The following is a 20409-nucleotide window of genomic DNA, read 5'->3' on the forward strand; positions in this document are numbered from 1 at the left end:
CTCAAAAAAATAATATACATGTACAAGAAAACCCCACCAATAGCTTTATATAGCTTTCCTGGAATTTTGATTATTATTGAAATGAATGTCAAGGCAAAGTTTATCCAGCCATTCTTGCAGGGTTTATATTTATGAATGGAATAAAAAAAATTCCAGTAAATCTTTTTACTAAATTTTTAAAATCTTTTTTTTTTACTTTGATAGGTACTTTCATCTTTAAACTACATGTAGACTACATGGGGATTCAAATATTGTAGTAAAAATCCAACTTCATTTTTCAAAGTTCAAAGAAGGGGAATTGCTTAATTTGTTTTTTTTAAATCCCATTTTCTTTCTACTAAATCTCTTTTCTTGAATGAATGTCCACATTTCAAAAAAGGTTGCAGTAAGAGCGGGATGCAGGAAAATCCAAATATTCAAATAGGAGAGAGAGAAAAATGTGATAATTTATTTCCAATGCAGAAGAATGTTAGTTTTATTCCATTTGTACACAATGTTAACATTTATTTGTGATGTGATTGTGTTAATAAATGTGTATAATTACAGCTTTGTAAACATTTCAAGTAAAGTGCTTAAAATTTTAATTTGTTTTCAATGTTCTGTTTTATAGGTACATATATTTAATTTGTATGCTGGTATGCATTTGTCAAAAAAGCAGTTAAACTACCCGGTACATACTAAGTAGCTATTCCTCAATCTGCATTTAAATATAAAGCCACTTGCATAAAGGAAGCACATTTAAAAGCACTGTATTATTTCAAGGTCTCCTGTTCTTGCATACAGCAGGCCTTTAATTGCTTGATCACAACTTTTTTGTTAGACCACGTTTTAGAAAGACACCTGAACACATTCATTTGTCACTGTGTGACATTTTATTCCAGAACAAATCAACATTGCTTATTACAATGGTGTACACTATAGTAAGCACTGTGTACTAGCTGTCTGTAGTCTGTATTCATGTGCAACAAATTTAGTATATGTGAATTGATTGCACACCTATTGATTGTAAAATTATTAAGAGTAACAACTAAGCCCTAGAAGCAAAATACAATATCATGTACATGTACAAGGTAATTTACTTTTTGAAGTAAAGGAAGAAAAGTTTAAGCATAAATTGTGTACCACTGAAGCTTTTAAAAATATATTCAATTGATTCATTCTCATCTTTCGAGAGACTTTGAAAGTTCAAAGCTTTGGTTTGTGAAAAGGACTGGACAAGAAAATTTCTTAATGGTAACAATTACGTTTGTAAATTATTTTAATACAATGAATCTGTGGAATTAAATATATACAAAATACATTTATGTACTGGTTTTGGCAATCAACAAATTTCTACTTACTAGTTACTTGTCAAAAATATATTCATGGTAGTAATTGCAAAATGATCTGTAAAACATAATATCTGGATCACTGAACACATGGCAGAGATTGATTAAGTGCATATTCATTAAGTACTGCATTTGAAACAACAATAAATAAATAACATGGATATGCATAACAGTTTGGAGAGTACTGTATAACATTCAGCTCCCCATCACAACCCTAACTTTTAACAAAAATATATGTTGACAAAGTGCAATAACTATGCTGAGGACCAATTACCATAGCTTTATATAAACATTCAATTTAATCAACTGATTAAAAAAAAATTACAAGCAAAAATTTGATTGTGAATACAATTTAATAGCCTTACAGATTGCAAAAACTTTTGTAAAATATCTTCTCATAAACTAATAACACAAGACATTGTACAATAAAAATATTTGTAAAATATAGTTTTATACATGTTTACATACATAACACAACCTGTGGGATTTCTGAGACAATGAATTTGAGACAGAAGATATTGTAAGTCAGTTCCATTACACTGATTAATTTTTCATAAAGAGGTGTTGGTATATTTCTTTCAATGCCCGCTCCTTTTTTGTTCTTGCTCCTGTGCGGCCCTTTAAAGAAGGATATTAAAATTTAATCTTTAAGAGTTTTACCTTAATTAGAATCTGTTTAAAAAAGCGTTATTTAGTAGAGAAAAAGGTGAACAGAAATTGACAATGGAACAAAAATTAGTTGACATAGTTGAAATTGATGTTGAAGTAGGAAGCTGGTATTCAAAATGACAGAAATAAACAGATGAGCCAGAAATAAACACAAAAATGAAAAAAAGAAAAGAAAAGAAGTTGACAAAAACCCACTAGTACCTTGCTTCAGCTTCTTTTCGCTCTATTAACTGTCGCTTCCACAGAGGCATGTTCTTGAATCTAGCTTCTATTTCTTCCAGCTTTTAGAAAAACAAATCTTTGGGTGAGTTAATATGTTATAGTTGAGCAGTTACTACAAGCAACAAATGAAGAACAGTGACAATGGACATTTATATATTAAGTAGTTTATACACTTTTTTTAAAAAGCAGATAATAAATCCTCATAGGACCATTTTAGATCACATATCTCTGCTTCTGCAGTATAAATGCATGTTGAGCAAGTTTTGCCATTTATCACAAAGTATTTTAAGTTGATTATTTCTGACCTTCCGTTTTTCTTCGTATTCTTTGAAGGCTTTCTCCGCCAGGTTTCTGGCCAGCATCTGTTTCTTCCAGTCAGGTACGGGGTTACCTGACTTATCTACACCGTCTATCTGGTCCATAAAGTTCTTGGGATCGAAATCACCTTCCAGCACGAGCTTTTCTTTTTTGAGCTGTAGAAATATTTCAAAACAAATGTTGTCAAGGTCAATATGAAGACTGGAATTTTGTGTTTTTGTATAAAAAGCATAGCAGCTACAAATTTTGGTAAAGTAATTAAAAGTTTCATAAAAATTTGATAGTACAGGTGAATATATATACAATTAAAATGCAAGTATTTTAATCAAACTCATAACAGAACTGATTCCATAGTACCGGTATATGCATAGTATATATGATTTTCCATGAACAACAAACACTTTAACTTAATTTAACCATGATTTTCAATGTTAATACAGTTTATAGCAAATATTTCAGCTTAATTGTTAAAATTTTGTGGTAAAATAAATGAAGTATGTACTTAATAAGGAAAACTGCATGTATCTCCTGCAAGTTTAGTCAAAATAAAGTCTGTGTATCGTACATTTTACGAGGAAAAACTGAATTCTAACCTTGTCTGCTGTTCCATTCGAGTTATGGTTGGTTGCTCCATTGCTCACAGCACCAGTTTTAACTGGTCCTCCAAAGGAGTAAATAAAGTTCATCTTCCCCTCCTCACTCGGCTTCTTGGTTTTCTTCAGAGTTGGGGCAACAGCAGCTTTCTTGAGCTCAGCAATCAGATCTGTGCTGGGCGGTGTGGGACTACTTCTAGCGGAATCAGAATAGACGGAAGACGAGGGGCTGGATCTTGACATGGGCGATACATCTCTGTAGATCAAAATCAAAGCATAAAGAAATAGCATTATTGATTGAATATGCAATATTGAGCTAGCTGTCAATTGTCAGTCACTCTATTCTTGTGAATTTTTTTCTGTTTTTCCATTTTCCTTTGCTTTTTTGTAATAATTTTTTCACAACTGCAAATGTGCCTGATTCTGTGTGCTATGAAAATACATGTAATATAAAATTGCAAAAAATTGAATTTGCAAAAGACCCAATAGATTTGCTTAATATTCATGATATATTTATAACATGCAAATTCCAGTACTGGTAACTGAAATATGACAGTTTTGGTACTATAGAAATAATTTTCAGTAGTTTGTTATCATTTGCATAACAATTCATGTAAAAGCTAGCATATACACAACTTCCAACTCTGTTTCCCAATCAATTTCCAGAGAGCAAACTAGACCAAAAACCCCTGTTGAGTAAGGATGAGAAAATCTGGAATACCGATTCTGACCTGGATTCTGGTCTCCTACTGCTGACAGCCTCATGGACATGTCCATCACTCTGAGGTCCCCCTCCATTGACTTGGGAATTCCTGACCTTGTCATTTAGCTCTGTCAGTAACAGCGTCTTCCTGGTTCTGTATGTATGGGGAGATAACTGCTGCACCTCTTCCTTCTCTGCCTCACTCATCCTGGTTCTGTTATCGTAGGGGGACACTGGATTGACAGGGGCCACCGGTCTCTTAGTCAAGGGAGGCAACTCTCTCACCCCGCTGTACCTCTGCAGGAAGTCTGAGGTCCCAAAGGACTTGTTCCGAGTTACCTCTGTTCTTGTCTTGAAGACACTCCTGACAGGGATTTCTTCCTCAACTGCGAACTTTGTGGAGTTATTCACAGGTTGATTTTGTGAAGATTTTCCCACACTCTGTGATGGTTTGGTTTTCTGTGGAGATGTGTTGTCAATTTGTTCAGTTCTAAATGTACTATTGTCTGTCCAATCGAATGCTTTGGTTTGTCTTTGGTCACTCTGTTCACACTCCCCCGTTTCCTGTGAAAGTGTGCAAGTCCTCTCACAATCTGTTAAAATATGTGTAGGGATAAGATCTCATATATACTAGTACATGTATATACCAGTATCATATGGCATTCAATGAGTTATATCTCTAATAAAGTACACCATTCTTCCTTACAACCTACATCATTTGAGTTTCTACAATGCCAAACATGACTTAAGAAAATCCATGCAAATCTCTTGATATAAAACAGTTGACTTTCAGAACTGCCAACTTTAGATTTCACCAAATCTTCCTGGAGATTTGAACATATCTGAATTATTTGGTGTGTACTGTAAGTGTAAAACCGACTAAACTGCTTCAAAGCCATTTTTTCTTCCAATACTAATCATGAAGAGACATTTGGAAAAAAAAATACATAAAGATGTCCCTATAGTGAAATAATGGTAATCCTATGGAACATGATGAAGAATACTATTGATGGAACGGAACATCTAGATAAACTGTAAAAACCACTCTGTAAAATACCTTTTAGAACATATAACATTTAAGTATGTCTTCCAGTATTTTTTCCAGTTCTCCACTAAACAAATTCTATAAAACCTATACAATTTCATCTAGTATATTATGTAGAAATTTTAATAGTTCCCCATTATAAGGATAACAGCTAGATATCTATTCTACAGAAGTTTAAGATTCAAGAAAAAAGTTAATGTCGGGTACTAGTTAATTTATACAACAATTTACTAATTTTACTATCTAATAATTTGTCTATATAATGAAGCAAAGTCAATAGTTCTCTAACAAAGCAAATCTCAACAAAAGTTGGTAATGCCACAAAACACAATAATGAGTTGATCAATTAGGCTGGACTAGGAATGGCTGGATATACCTGGTAGTTTACCTGGTGTAACAAAGCTTCTATCGTCGGAGGTTGACGTCTGTAAATGGCGGGTCCACGTCTGCTGTGTGTCGTCTTCTTCTACATCATTACCTGCCTGCTACAAAATCAGAAATTTTCAAATATATACATATACACATCTACTGACTAAAATATAAAAAAGTGTTTCTACATTTTTAAAACAAATGGCAAGAAAACTTCAAACCATATCATACTTACTTTTTCATTTGCATTTTACTCACATACACATACTACCGTACTATACATGTATCTACATGTGTATACAATAATGCGCAATTACTACCACAAAAAGGTGTGTACTATCTATTAATATAATCATTAGGTACGCATCAACAAGAAAAAAAGGTAATTCATGCAATAATTAAATCAGACACGAATGGGAGCAAGGATTAATTATGCAGAATTCTGAGTCAATAATTCACTTATATTACTGAAATCTATATAATTATGTATATGTCACCTTTGCTAGCCAAGTGTTTTATGTATATAGTAACCAATGGTTTCTTTATATATGTGTATATACTATGTAAGTAAAGAGCGTGTGCTACATTGCAACTTTGATCTTCAAAGACTGTTCTTTTAATTATTTATGACTACCAGGGGGAATAATTAACAATAATGCCTTAATATATTTCAAATAAGCTATTAAAGATTCTCATTTTGATTCTCCATTGAAACTTTTATTCTTTTTTCAGTTATCTTCATTGCATAACTGAGGTATAAAATGTGACTATAAGCAATACTTCGTATTTTATCCTTTTAAAATCTAGTATATAAAAATACTGACAGATTTATTAATTTAAAATGTCTGACTGTATTATTTCTATGGTTGTCTTCCACAAAAAATAATATTTCTTATTATGCATCATAATGCTTTAAAAAACAAGCATTCATTCTGACTTTATTCAAATTGTGTGATCAGGAGATAGCTATAACATGACAATATAATCTCCTGCTCAGTACCGGTACTTATAAACTCAGTATGAGACTTCATTTTCAACCAATATTTTCAACAAGGTATTTTCCATAGAAAACTATAGACACCTGATTAGATAAAATATATGCTTTAATTCTCACACATCACAACGTATATTGCACAATGAATTAAATTAAATATCGAAACCTATAAATATAAAGCATCAGTAGAATAAACATCAAAAATTAAAGTAAAACTGAGGTACATGTAAGTGTTTAGAACAACATACACTTAAGAACTGAACATAACTGAAACATAGATATGACTAATAATATCAAAACTGTTATAAACCTACCTTTTGACCTAGTATGTACATGCTGATATTTTAGTGATCATTTATTTGACATTGAAGCAAAAAGAGTTAAAACTTATAAATATTGGTTAATAAAATTAATCATCTTTTTGTCAGTAAATATTAGTATTTTTATGTTGTTTTTTTTTTCATTAGTTTTAAAATCTGATTATAAATTATAACACGGTGCAAACCCCACTAATCTTACATACATGTAAAATACACATCACAAGAAGCCCCAAGACCAAATAATGCTCACTTGTATATATGGAGGTGTAAACTAGCTCTCTGAAATTTCAAATTATTTATCTTTCACATAATGAGTTTAGTTCTTGACATAATCTTAATATCAAATTGTACTGTAACCTGCATGTGTACCCTTTTATTATATGAGTACCCTAAACGACGCAATGATTGGTTATTGAGTGACCTTGACCCACCTTACTTGGACAGGTACTTGATCAATTAGATGGAGAGTACAACACGCATGTTGACACTTTTTAGTTTGATTTTTGCTTCAAAACGACAACCCTTTCATGGGCCAGAAAGCTTCCAGTATGACTTTTTGATCAACTGAGCAGAGAGAACAAATGCCTTAAATTGCTGACCCTGCTGCCTCTTGCAAGATTCACATGTATACATTGGAGAATCTTTTTTCCTAATAAGATATGTAATTTCTTTCATTTTTAAAGATGCAATAATCTTTTTTGGCAATATTTTTTGTCATCCCAGAATATCAAAATGCATACCGTTACATATAACTATGCTTATTGAAGCTTAATTTGTTGTGTTAACTTGCTTCCAAACACATATGTTAGTTAGTAAGTTATTTGAAAAGATCTTATACATTAAGAAATCTTTTGCTAAATTAGCCAAAGCACATCAAATCAAATGACAAATCAAAATGATCAAATTCTACATATAACATCCAGACCTTCCTTTGATAATATTTGAAAGGTCACTATGTTCTATGTCAAATATGGTACTTCAATTAGATAATGATTGTGAAGGTTTATTTTATATAAGTTTAAAATATAGAAGAGATAAGGATATAATATATACATTGTATGTATTTATTAGTATATATTCTTTTTACACATTAAATTAAAGAGAAGGTATACCTACAAGTGTTTTCAATTTCAGAAATCTGCATTTTGTATAATGATAGTATTTATTAATAAAGTTACTAGTGTTTCAATTAGTAGAAATTAATAAAAAAAAAATATCATGCAATGAGCAATAAAAATCACGATACAAAAAAAATCTAGAAAAATTATAAACAAACTGAATGCACAAATATTTTATCAATTTAAGCTTCTTTCTCAGTCAGTACAATATCAATATGAGAGCTTTAATATAAACATTTTGCTTTACATTCACTGATCTAGTCTTTTCAACATAACAGGAATATAAATGTTTAACTGCAGCGGAATTTAGAAAAGATTCCACAGGGCTCCATGCATAGATTTGATTGGTTATGATTGTTCTGGTGTTACCTTAGTAAAACCTTATAGGCTCCTTCATCTGTCAATAACAAAATGGATAAACACTATATAGAAAACAGCAACACAACCGGCCATGCCTAATTTTCCAGACATGCAAAACACACAAATTGGGACATGGGTTTATTGCATAACATTGTGAACGCCATACTTCAAAAATCAAAATTAATGCTATATACAAGTTTACAACATTTTCATGTCAACTGGCAAGGAACATTAATGCACCGAAAGAGCTAGGCCTCAAGCTTTAACAAATCAAATCCAATATTAATAAATTTTTTTTTCCTTAAATGAAAGCTGACATATTCTGTGTTTGATTTTTAATGCAGTGTTTTGTAATTAATAAGGAAAGTTTGCAATACAGCATACTAAAAACAATAAGACTGGCACGCTTGTTGGTAAGAAAAACCCAAGCTTTCCAGACCTTCAGTTGATATAAATGGAGGTTGACCGGAGCATTTACATACAAACAAAATGGTAATGGAGGAAAATATCACAACAAGCTTTTAAACATGAATCTTTAAACAGGAATACAACCAAACATTTGGTCACTGAGATAGGTGTTTTACAGAAAACTACATCATCAGATTACACTAACTTCCCCCTAATCCTAGGGATCTCTGGAGCGGTCAACACCTCCTTCCCGATAATCCCAAGGATCTCTCCAATTGTTCATATACCTACTTCCCCATAATATCAAGACCTTAGAGTGGTTTGTACTTACTTTGGCTTTGATTTCTTTGGCACACTGATCATGAGAACATTTCTCGGCGAGCTCTGCAGCAGTGAGTCCCTGGTTGTCTGTGATGTCAGGACTACAGTGGTTCTCCAGAAGGACTCTCACAACCTGCAAAATAACACACACAGTCCACTTCACTCACCGTCAAGCTAATCACATTCCTTCAATCACTATTGTTCATAATTTCTAAAGATTAACTCCAGAATTTTCCATTTGTGACTTCAAAGAAGAAAATTAACATCTGATATTCCAAACTCACTAATTTGATTTCAAAATTCCATGATTTTATTGCAAGAATTTTTTTTAAAAAACTAGCTTTATACTTCCATATTGAAGATATAACCATATACTCTGTTAAAATTCCTTGAAAAAGTTTTAATAAATCCGCTGAAAAAAACCTTGGAAACAAAGTTTTATTCAAACCTTGATAGATGATATCCACTACACGTACGATGAAGTCTTCATTGCAGACATAAAAACTGTATGTAATTCGATTAATGAAATCTATAAGATTAAAGCAAACCTTTCAAGCTGAATAATTCAGGGAAAAATCCATGCCAGGGACCCTTTTTTCACAACAACTCTCGTTATTTGAGTGGTAACAGATGTCAAAGATATTTTGGAGACCATCAATAATTACTCAGGTCTTGACAGTGACAAATATCCAAATTTCTAATAATTAGCAAACATCCTCCCTCTTGTCCAGTCACCAAGAATGCGCAATCAACAATGGCATCATTATACAGCAATTAAAATCTATGGCAACGGGCAGTCTACTATACAGGTAGATAATGACTATAAGTGTATACCTGAATGTAGATTGTAACATTTCATTGATTTTTAACTTCTGGATGCAAAATTGATGTCTAGAGAACAGACATACTACATGTATTGTATTTCTGAATCAACAAGAACAGCTGAAGACACTGAGTAGTGTTATTGAATAGCTTGGGAGGACTAACTGATTCATTTAGCAAATCTCTTATTTTGATCTTAACATATATAACATTATAGTCAGTTTCTATCAATACTTTAATATTGATGCAAATGCTGCCCAGGTGCTATAGATTCTTAGCACCATACATGGATATGGTTTAAAAGATTTCATTCAGAGAATGCCTTTTATCTATGATGTAGTGCTCAGTGAATGCTAAGAGAAAATTTCAACATATGAACAACTGATTAACACATGACTACATTGTGTGGAAGGAGTATTTTGCCTTTAGTCCTACATAAAATTAATATTTATGTGATTTGAAAAAAACCCATCATGACCTGGTTGGGTAAAATTTGATCACTTTATTTATGTCACTTCACTTACACCAGTCAGTTACTACTACAAAATCTTTTGCATCCTTATAATACTTAACATGACATGAGTCTCATGATAACTCCTAAATCCAAATTTCAATATTCATGTATGTCAAGCAAAGGTTTTTTTTTTTTAAAAAGATAATGAATTAAAAACACTAAACTTACTGTACTTGCTATGTCTGATGACCTCAAATTTAAAAGGGGAAGTCTAATTCCTGTAGGACAACTCAAGTATCAGACTTGTTGCCTGTCCAGCAAAAATGGTCTGGAGGTCATGGTTAGACATAATTTACTATTGACTACTCATTAATGTTTGAACTAGTTTGAACTTTGAACTAAAATCAATAGGGTCATCTATTTCTTGTGAGGTAAAGTGTACCTAGTTTGATGTCTGTCCAGCAGGATTCTAACAATGCCTAGAGACTGGCATACCCTAATTTATTCTATGTGCCCTTAACTCTTGATCACTAATTTGATGCTCTACCAAAACTAATAGTAAACCGGCTGATTGATATACATGGCACTCTATGCAAGAAACATGTATATACATTCTTCCAATATCAATTTTCTTCACCCCAAAATCTCTCAATTTTAGTTCTCTGCCCCTAACAAGATTTTAAGGTGATGGTCAATTGCACTCAATATTACAGGGGTGTAAAAATTGAGGCCGAGAACCAAGCAACCCAGCATCAATTGTAAAGTGTTCTATCACTTAGCTACCTTGAACGATATTTACGGTTTATACAGCATACTACATATATGCATCACATTTATTAAGATTAAAAGTAAAGAAATAATCTGAATCAAAACTGTTTTCTAAAGTTGTCAATGCATAAAACATTTTAAGATACACAAGAACCTTGATATTTCTCTGATCACTACTCCCCACTTTACAAGAAAACTTAATGGTTAAAAAAGTTACAATCGTTTTTAGATATCACAGTTCAGATTAGTAATCTGTACTACATTCTAACATTCAGGAAAATATAAAAAATATACTAAAACCCACAGTTTTCATAAAAATCAGTCCACCCTGAAACTTCATGACTAATTTTTCCTACAGACATACTTACTGCAATGATACAAAGCAAGTGAAGAAATGTACTTTCAAAGAAAAACACAGGTGAAGAGAATGCAGCTTCATTGCAATAACATAGCAGGTAAGATAATGATTTCTACAACGGACCACACAATGTTTATTAAGGGCGTATTCCCTACTGTTCACCACTACCCACTCAAAAGATGAAAACCAGTTATTAAAACAGAAAAAAGATAAACGATGATGAAACCTTACCTAAACATACACAGGTATTCAAAGAAATCTGCCTTTCTTCCAATACCATGGAACAACCAATATTAATCATCAGAGATATTACCTGCTCTCTCTATCTCTACCTCTGCTTTCAACATAGACTAAGGTGTTGACACATATCCTCTGTCAGGAAGCAGGTGCTAGCTCATAGTGAGGTTGTTATCTCACACGACAATGAACCCAAAGTCACCATCAGGTTTTAAAACTTCGATAACTTCTATTTGGTGGTTCATGTATTGCATATATGTGGCATTATAGGCCTGCAGGCCAGAAGTCTGTTGACTGATAAATAAGGCAATATTCTAATTATTACCCCACATCTTTGGCTCGTCAAATCAGTACCTTGGCTAGCTATATATTGCGTATATGTGTATATGCACATATATTCCTTATTTTATAATTCATCAAATATAGATATCTTTACTGTGTGGTATTGGCTAATATTCACATTTATATTTAATTACTCAACAATGTTTCACACCTTACAGGTCATGAACTGGGGAATTGTGGCAAGTTTTGTAGGGGTGTGATCATGTACCGGTATAACTGTCAGGTATAAGAAATCAATGATACAGATGGTTCCATTCAGAGTGAGGAACTATCTTTATCTTCAACATTACCTGTTACACGTTTTTCATTTCTACCATTTTTAAGATGCCTGGATACCACAGAAAACAAAGTCAGACAACATTTCCCTACAAATTTGCACTTTTCTACCCAAGAGTCTAACAACTGTAAGAGGTTGTTACAAACTTCTAAAGAATTTGAAAAACAACAAGCACAAACATCAAGAACTATTGAACAGTAATAGCTCTCAATACTTCACGGAACATGAAATTTATTAAAAAATGAATTATCTTATTCACACACTTTAAAATAAATCTTTGTTCTAGACAATACAGGTACCTTGAGGTGTCCTACTTCTGCTGCGTTGTGGAGTGGGCTGCCTCCAAGGTTATCCAGTGTGACCTTGGCTCCTCCCTGTGTCAACAGCCATCTCACCACCTCAACATGGCCCAAGCTCGCTGCATAATGAAGAGGAGAAGCCCCGTCAAAGTCTCGCTCATTTACATTGCATTTCTGGTCCAATACCTAAGTAATGGAAAAAAATTTAGAGCACTAAACATTATACAGGTATTCATTTACATGTATGTTTGATTTACTTATACACTCAAAATATTTGTCTGTGGTATAAACTTAAGTCAGTGTCAATTAATGTACATGTATTGTTTAGTAATGAGTAATAAGAATGATTTTGTCTCAATGTGATGCAATGGTTGAAATTTACTTTTATTAGCCTTCATCTTTATGGGATGCTATCATATAAATATATGAAAATCATGTTGTAGTTACTGCTATTGATGGGTGTGAAAAGTAGCCCAACTCTCAGACCACTATTTACATCATGATACATGTATATCGTTCATGTTTAGCTAAATTGTAAAGAAATTGTAATAGATAAATAGGAAAAATGAGATTTTTGTATACAGTACTTAAGAATGGCAACAAAGGTTCAAGTAAATGAGCTTCACACATCAGGGATTTATTATCTCCATTTTCCCACTGAATCAAAGTCCTTAATGATTGATATTTTTTACTATACACACTCTCCCCAAGGGAGAATAATTACTAAAAAATAATATCTTAAAGAATATACCAGGTACTGGTAATACATGTACTACAACTGAACATGTTTCAGTTTATTTCAAGTGGACAAATTTTACATTGAAACCCTCTATGAAATTTCTTATAAAAGCAGACATATTCTAACCATCTTTAACAATTGATGTGATCCATAACCTAGTGTAATTTGTGATAGCTTTATTGAAATTATTCTAGTAGCTTCAGAGTGTAAGTAAAAAGAAGAGTTTCTGACAAATATTCCAAAGAGAAAATTTCCCATAAAATTTTAACCTGTGCCTAAGGTTCATGAATTTGAGAGCTAAATAATCTCACATGTCTTTTAAATTGAATTAAATATAGTCATCAATACTGCATATATGCAAAAAAATCTTTCAGTTGAAATGTACATGCAAGTACTTTTTAGGTGTGTCAGAGTGATATTAATATGTGAATGGTGAAGTCAAACTTTCTTAAGGTATTCTACCACTTACCAAAAATTTTACACATTCAAGATGGCCACTCTGGGCAGCTGCATGTAGACAAGACATGCCATCATATGAATTGATTTTAACAGTGCCTCCTTTTTGAACAAGTAGTTTCAAGACTTCTAACTGACCACTCTGGGCAGCAATGTATATTGGTGTTGCTCCATTCATCATCTGCATATTAACAGACCTACAAAACATTTACATTACATTAATACATAATGTAAACTTTAAAAAATATTTTCTTTAAAAAAAGGTTGATCTCATGAGTTCTTTAAAATAAACTTTCAGTGTATATGTTGACATTTAATTGGTAGTGTATCACGTTCTATAGAAATATTTTGGATGCTTAATTGCCTCAAATTACATTCTTTACTATTTCTTAACATTGATGACTCACAGACGAAGTAAAACACACCTTGGAGATTCTTTTAATAGAATTTGAACAGTATCCACGCTACCCCCAGATGCAGCAAAGTGAAGTGGAAGAGCACCACTTGCTGCTTTTATCACTGTCAAATCCGTCTGAGTATTATCAAGAATCCATTCAACAACAGAAGCGTGTCCATATCTAGCTGCTAAATGTAATATGGTTGCCCCTGTGCCATCCTGATCGTCTTCGGATAGAGGAGGTTTGGCCTGTTTAAGTAACCACTGTAAAGTGGACAATTTTCCTGAAGCTGCGGCATCATGTGCAGGAGTAGACCCAACTTCGGAACGTTTATGAGGATTGAATTGTCTTGACTGGACAAGATACTCGATGACATCCACCCGACCCGCCCTAGATGCATAATGGCAACAATTCGCTCCTTTCTCGTCTACTACTTTGTCTGTTAATTGTTCTGGCTTTAAACCCAAGAGAAAAGAAAGATTTCCATCAGTCGTTGCTGTGAATATTTGACTCGTCACCATTATCTATCACAAATTAAGTCCAAAATTTCTTTTTCATGAATTCACGGGCACTTGTCGTCTGCAACCGGAAGTACTTACATTTTTGCTAATTTTATTTTTAAAACGAAAAACGTACGTCATCCGATCCCGTCCCTTTCTCCGTTCGTCATGATACACATCGACATCGTCATAAATGTTTGGAAGATAGTTTGGTGATAACATATATATTTGGTTTGTAAACCGTTCATTTTTGTTTTATATAACAAAAGAAATAATTCCCTTTCTCTCTCTTGAAAAAGAGTGGTGCTGGTGTAAGTAAAACATGAAGCAGACGACACGCAAGTTGTCAACGGCGGTAAACATAAAACAAGTATTATGTTACAATTTGGATGTCACATGCTGTACAACTAATGCGTTTTTTTATTATGTTCATATTACCAAAAGAAACAATATTTCATCATATGTATGCATACAAACTACATTTGAATTCAACAATTTTATCACCAGTTCATAATGGATGTGTTGATTTTATTATAGAAATGGCAAATGCATTACATCTTATGGGGAATGCTTCAGAATTGGATAAATTGATTCAAAGTTTTGGTAAGTCCATTATGGTAAAAAAAATTCTTTTTAGACTGTATTCGATCTCCTTTTATAGAGAAGCATTTGGCCTAACTTTATATAAAAAGATAGGAAAATACCCAAATTTAAAATGTATAATTTGTAGATTGTTCCTTTACTAGGCCCTATAAATATAAATAATAGTTTATAGATTAACAAATTATATTTGAAAGTTTTTGTAGATCTGTTAGTTAATTTGTTGACCAACGAGCCTCCTTAAATTTACAGTATGGCTGCTTTATATGAACTTGGTACCCTTTGGATCAAATGTATTTATTGAGCCTTATAAATGTTTTGTTTTACAGAATTTGAAAACCAGCAGTATGTGAAACTCATTGAAGCAGAGAATCAGCAAATTGCTGGTATAATAGTGATCTTATTTATAATAAAGATATTAGATTCATAAATATAAATGTTTTATGCATTATCTTGATTAGGCTTCAATATTGTATATCAACATTTCTGTATTACCAGCCTTTGAAAAAGAGTTAGTCAATAAAAAGGACACTATTGCCAGATTGCAGGAACAAATTTCAAATTTTGATGAAGAAACAAAGCGAGCTCACAAACAATTCACCATCAACAGAGAGAATGTTGAAAAGTAACATTTGTTTATTAATATTTCATTGACAACATAGGCAGGTTCTGCAACCTAAATTCTAGCTTGCATTTTGAGTTTTATTAGATTTTGATGAAGTTATCTAGTTGCAAATGTATATTTTCTATATTTCCCTCTTATTTACTAATACATGTACATGTAAAGGGATAAATATAAATCTCAATTAAAAGAAATATTATAGTTATGATTAAAAAAAAATAGTCCAAAATATGCCAATTTTTTAAATTTATGTCAGTCTTGCTTTAAAATGCAACACTTTAAACTGGAATTCTTCAGCTTAAAGAAGACAGCAGTAGTTCTGCAGGAGCATGAGGAGGCACTACAAAACAAGAATGATGCACAGATTGAATTGGGGGAGATGGAAAAGTAATTACCTACTGTATACAGGGAAATATTCGCCCCTGCTGTATTTCTGTCCTTTTTGCTCTCATTGTCAGTGGGGGGATTTAAGACTTGGCTAATTCAAAGCAATTGTTAAATAACTGTGTTAATTAGAAAGACTGTCTATACATGTATATGTGTCTGGGCAATTTTAAGATGGGGTGATTGTTGAAGGGCAAAAATAACACTGGATGAAAATAACCCTATATACAGTAGTTTGAATCCTTTAAGGATTTTATATTATAAGGCAGTGATTTCCATTAGCCAGTGAATGAATGACTGACAACAAAGTAGACAGACCTGAGGCGTGTTCAACAGAGCACAGAGTGCTCGCAAGCGCTCACCAAAATTACCTAAACCTGCAGCACAAATCGAGAGCGCTCTCTCTGCTGAACACACCTCAGGCATACTAGTATCATATTGCTGTTTGACACACACCACTGGTACCCAAAGTTCATAGTTTTGTTGAAATGGCTGTTTGATATTTTTCCGTACAATTTGTATACTATATTTTCCATACAATTTGTATACTAGTTGGCCTAATGGTATGATGTGATCACAAAATGTTATTTCAAAATATTTCTACCAGTAAAGAGAGATCACAAATACTAGAGCATTACAAGAGCATCTGGAGAGATTATGAAACAAAGTACAAGTCCTTTCCACTGGCTCAGACTCTACTATCCCTGCAAGCAGAGAACAAACAGTTGGAGGAGAAATTGAAAGAAGAGGAAGAAGAGTGTGGGGAACTTAAAGAAAAACTAGCCAATTTTAGTGGTAAATGATTGAACACTATTATAGTATTCCACCCTGTCTTTCCTTTGCTTTGCCATTTGAACTCGGTGGAACCATTGGTCTTGTCATATTGCAAAGATTAGAACAACAGTCATTGTCAAATGATAAAATTATATATTTTTTTTGATAGAGTCAAGTTGTAATGAATTGAGAAACTTCAACACATTTGCAGTTATGATGTATCCTTGGTCAATGAAACTGTACCAGGACATGGTGGTACAGTGACAACACACTGTGTTTCATAATAGGTACTTAGATTACACAAAAAGCAACACATTACTAATTTAGTTTCAAAAGTTTATATTTATACTTAACAACTAAAAGAGCTGGTAAGAAACTTGAGACTTGCAGTGTACGAAAAGAGTGTTGGGAAATCACCTTTGACATATCCAAAAAAGAAGAGGAACTGCAGAAGATGCAAATGGTAATTAACTGTCATGACACCTACATGTAAACATTATACAAAATATACAGAAGAAGTCAATAAAGTATTTTCATTATTGGTCAATGTATTGTATGAGTAATTTTTTGTTGGTAATTTTTGGTCTCTCATAGACTTCAAAGAAATCTGACCCAAAGACTGTCTCTGAAGTCACAACAAAGAGTACCCAACAGCAAGATGTTTTTAACAGTAATCAGCAAGACAAATCAGAATCAAGTGAAGACTCCATGCTCATAAGGTGTGTTTGCAAAACATCTTACTTCACTTTGCTAATAAATGAAACACCCAAAAGTAAATTGATTTGACATTAAAACTCTGTGTAGGGTACTGTAGTTATTTTTGTTATTTAATCTAAAACATTTGAGTACCGATAGCAAAATTACCTTTGTTTTCAAAACTACCTTAAATATGTTTAAAGTACATGCCATATATTTGACAACCTTTGAAGAAGGTTCTACAGAATAGAATGATATGTGAATGCAACAATACTATCTACACCTTATTATACACATTTTAAAGCTTTTAATATTGTACCTATATATGTTAAAAAACCTCTAACTAGCTGGAACTATATACTTGTTTTCAGTGTTATTAGGCAGAGAGAAGATACTGAGCCAGATGTCCAAATGCAAGAGACAGACAGTTCCAAGTCTGTTCAAGGCACTTCATCTCATCATTCTAGAGCTCCTCCATTCTCCATTGTACCCACTATCACTCGGGGCCAATCAAGCCAGGGGGAGTCCATGATTTGCAGCAGTGCTGGAGAACAGCATGGCAGAATTCAGAAGGGTGTGATTAAGAAAGATCAAAGCAAAGCCCAGCTCAAGCAGGTACCAAAAGTCAATGAACAAGGTGACCATGAAAAGGCAGTCTCCAGTGGTTCATTACAACGGCAAATGTTGATAAATACTGTCCAGGCAGTGTCAAACCTAAACAGAAGACCCTCACAAATGATGCCTAAATCATATACAAGTATACCTTCCATAGAAGAGATGAGAGCTAAAGTGGCATCTCCAGTTCAGAAACCACCTCCAAAACTTCCTACAGAGAGCAGGTAAATTATGAAATAATGCCTTGAAATCTGGTTCAAATACCAGCAGTTGTATAAAGAATGTAAATATGATTATATTATCTTAACACTCCCACTCAAAAAGAATAATGATATCCATTTATTTCAGTTTGAAGACACACCAGATTCAGATTCCATCCATTTCAAAGTTATCAATCAATCCAACAACTAAGATATCACAAAATAGTGTGAGTTCAGTCACCAACCAGACCTCTGATCACCCCAGAAGAGTGTTTGGAAGAACTTCTACAGCTGAACTATTACAAGCTTCTGTTGGTAATCAGTTAAGGAAGGGTACAACAGCTGCTGGATCAAACAACCACCAAGGCCCAGTCACTCATATGACTCAAGAGACAACACAAGAGGGTACTGGCACTGACAGGCAGCAAGGTCTTGGGTCAGACAAAGGTATTATTTTTGCATTTTTTTTTCATCAAAAGAGTAGTTTGCATGGCTGTCATGAGTACATGTACATGTATTAAAGAATGTTTTTGTGCTTTTCAGAGCTAAGAAATCCATTCCCCCAAACAACTCAGAACTCCAAATCCAGGATGATGACTGAAGGCAGTCAGAGTCAGGAAATAGAAATGCAGGATATTGAACCACCCCATCCACTGAACACACCCAAGACACCAAAAGCTGCAACAATTACAATGGAAGTTAGCAGTGACAGTTCAACACCAGGTTTGTAATTTTACCTTATTGAATGTACATTTCATATCACCTTGCACTCCCATATACTGTTGCAAAAGTTTGATTCAAGACGATCTGTTCCTATCACATAGACTCTTTGCAAGGATCTGTAGCAAGCAGTGGTGGGTTGAGTCCATTTGATCTGGCCAAGCACTCGGAAAGAATCCAGTTGTTTCACAAGTCACCAGGCCTTCCACCTGGTCTCTATACTTCAAAGCCAAACTTTACATCACAATCAGTGGTAAGACGATATTTCAGTTAGTTTATGCCATGGATCCTTACAATATTACATGTACTCTATGTCTTCCTTTTTTTATTGTAAATTAGATTGTTTTTTAAAATACTGTAGAAGCATTTGAATTACTTTCAAATTATCATTGCCAATGAAATATGAAATACAGGAACAATTTTCATCAGTTTGTGTATTTTATGTACCAATACAAGAGAATCCACAAAATAACATCCTCTGGATAAAATTAAAAAGTTGACAATCCCCAAATTTTTTAAACCCTGTTCTCTAAATATTGTGGCCCATTTGATGTTTATCAATGAAAACCTGCATGTATAAATTTATTTCTTTAACAATATAACTCAAAATGCTTGTATGATTGCTTTGCATTGCAGACAACTACAACATCCCCCAATCCAACAATAACCAGTTTAGGAACCCAGTCATTCATGAACATGCAGGAAGCAGATGCAAGTTCATTCAGGATGAATGATTTTAACATGTATGGTGGAGAGACAAATCAGTCAACTGGTAATCAGGATAAGTTAGAATACTGAGTTAATTTGGACATTGAATTTCACTGCCCCCCCCCCCCCAAAAAAAAAATATAAAATAAAATAAAAATCAAACAAGATATACATGTATAACAATCTCTCTAATCTAACACAGTAGCTAGCATATGATTAATAATTGTACTAGTGTTTATAAATTCGTTTTGTAGGTTCAGAGGGATTTGGGGAGTTTAATCTAAATGAGACAGGATTTGGTTTTAACACAAATACTAAGGATTCAGGTGGACCAGGTATTTTCAACTTTGAAGAGCCCTTAGGAAAATCTGCAGCTTTGAGTGGGTTCAACTTTGGAAATTCTTTCCAATTTGGAAGCAATTCTACCTCAGACAATAAATGTGAAAATTTCTTGTCAGTGTTTGAAAATGATAAAGGTGCAACTCAAATGGAGTCCCAAGAAAGCAGTTTTACATTTTCTTTTGGTGGGTTCCAGTAGCATTCTATTCTTGTTGTCAACTTAACATTTAAATATCTGTTTTTTGTTGTTTAAAAAATTGTTCTGTTGTCTGTTTAATAAATGTTAACAAATTTTATCTCTTTCAATCTTACACAAAAACCATCCACAAATTG

At 33.2% G+C, this 20409-nt stretch overlaps 2 protein-coding genes across 6 annotated transcripts; one reads left to right on the forward strand and one right to left on the reverse strand.

Moving 5' to 3' along the window:
• Positions 1–845: 845 nt before the first annotated feature.
• On the reverse strand, positions 846–14517 carry LOC128188226 (espin-like). 2 transcript variants are annotated; one of them, XM_052859152.1, is made up of 10 exons: positions 13946–14517; positions 13534–13717; positions 12326–12511; positions 8779–8901; positions 5267–5363; positions 3862–4426; positions 3131–3386; positions 2525–2692; positions 2199–2278; positions 846–1946 (listed from the first exon to the last, which is right to left on the reverse strand). In XM_052859152.1, the coding sequence occupies exons 1-10, from the start codon at positions 14437–14439 to the stop codon at positions 1907–1909; spliced, it is 2193 nt and encodes a 730-aa protein (XP_052715112.1). In that variant the 5' UTR covers positions 14440–14517; the 3' UTR covers positions 846–1906. The 2 variants fall into 2 exon arrangements, with proteins under 2 accessions (XP_052715112.1, XP_052715111.1); XM_052859151.1 differs by having other exon boundaries at positions 5255–5363.
• Positions 14518–14567: 50 nt separating this feature from the next.
• LOC128188225 (coiled-coil domain-containing protein 7-like) lies at positions 14568–20368 on the forward strand. 4 transcript variants are annotated; one of them, XM_052859147.1, is made up of 15 exons: positions 14568–14630; positions 14956–15021; positions 15348–15404; positions 15517–15643; positions 15938–16027; positions 16632–16819; positions 16968–17016; positions 17162–17261; positions 17393–17517; positions 17866–18333; positions 18458–18756; positions 18853–19032; positions 19134–19282; positions 19666–19801; positions 19992–20368. In XM_052859147.1, exons 2-15 carry the CDS (start codon positions 14958–14960, stop codon positions 20273–20275), a joined length of 2316 nt encoding a protein of 771 aa, XP_052715107.1. In that variant the 5' UTR covers positions 14568–14630; positions 14956–14957; the 3' UTR covers positions 20276–20368. The 4 variants fall into 4 exon arrangements, with proteins under 4 accessions (XP_052715107.1, XP_052715106.1, XP_052715108.1 ...); XM_052859146.1 differs by having other exon boundaries at positions 14573–14649; XM_052859148.1 differs by lacking the exon at positions 14568–14630 and adding an exon at positions 14708–14773.
• The last annotated feature ends 41 nt before the right edge of the window (positions 20369–20409 follow it).

Source organism: Crassostrea angulata, chromosome 6, assembly GCF_025612915.1.
Source record: "Crassostrea angulata isolate pt1a10 chromosome 6, ASM2561291v2, whole genome shotgun sequence".
NCBI classification, from domain to species: domain Eukaryota; kingdom Metazoa; phylum Mollusca; class Bivalvia; order Ostreida; family Ostreidae; genus Magallana; species Magallana angulata.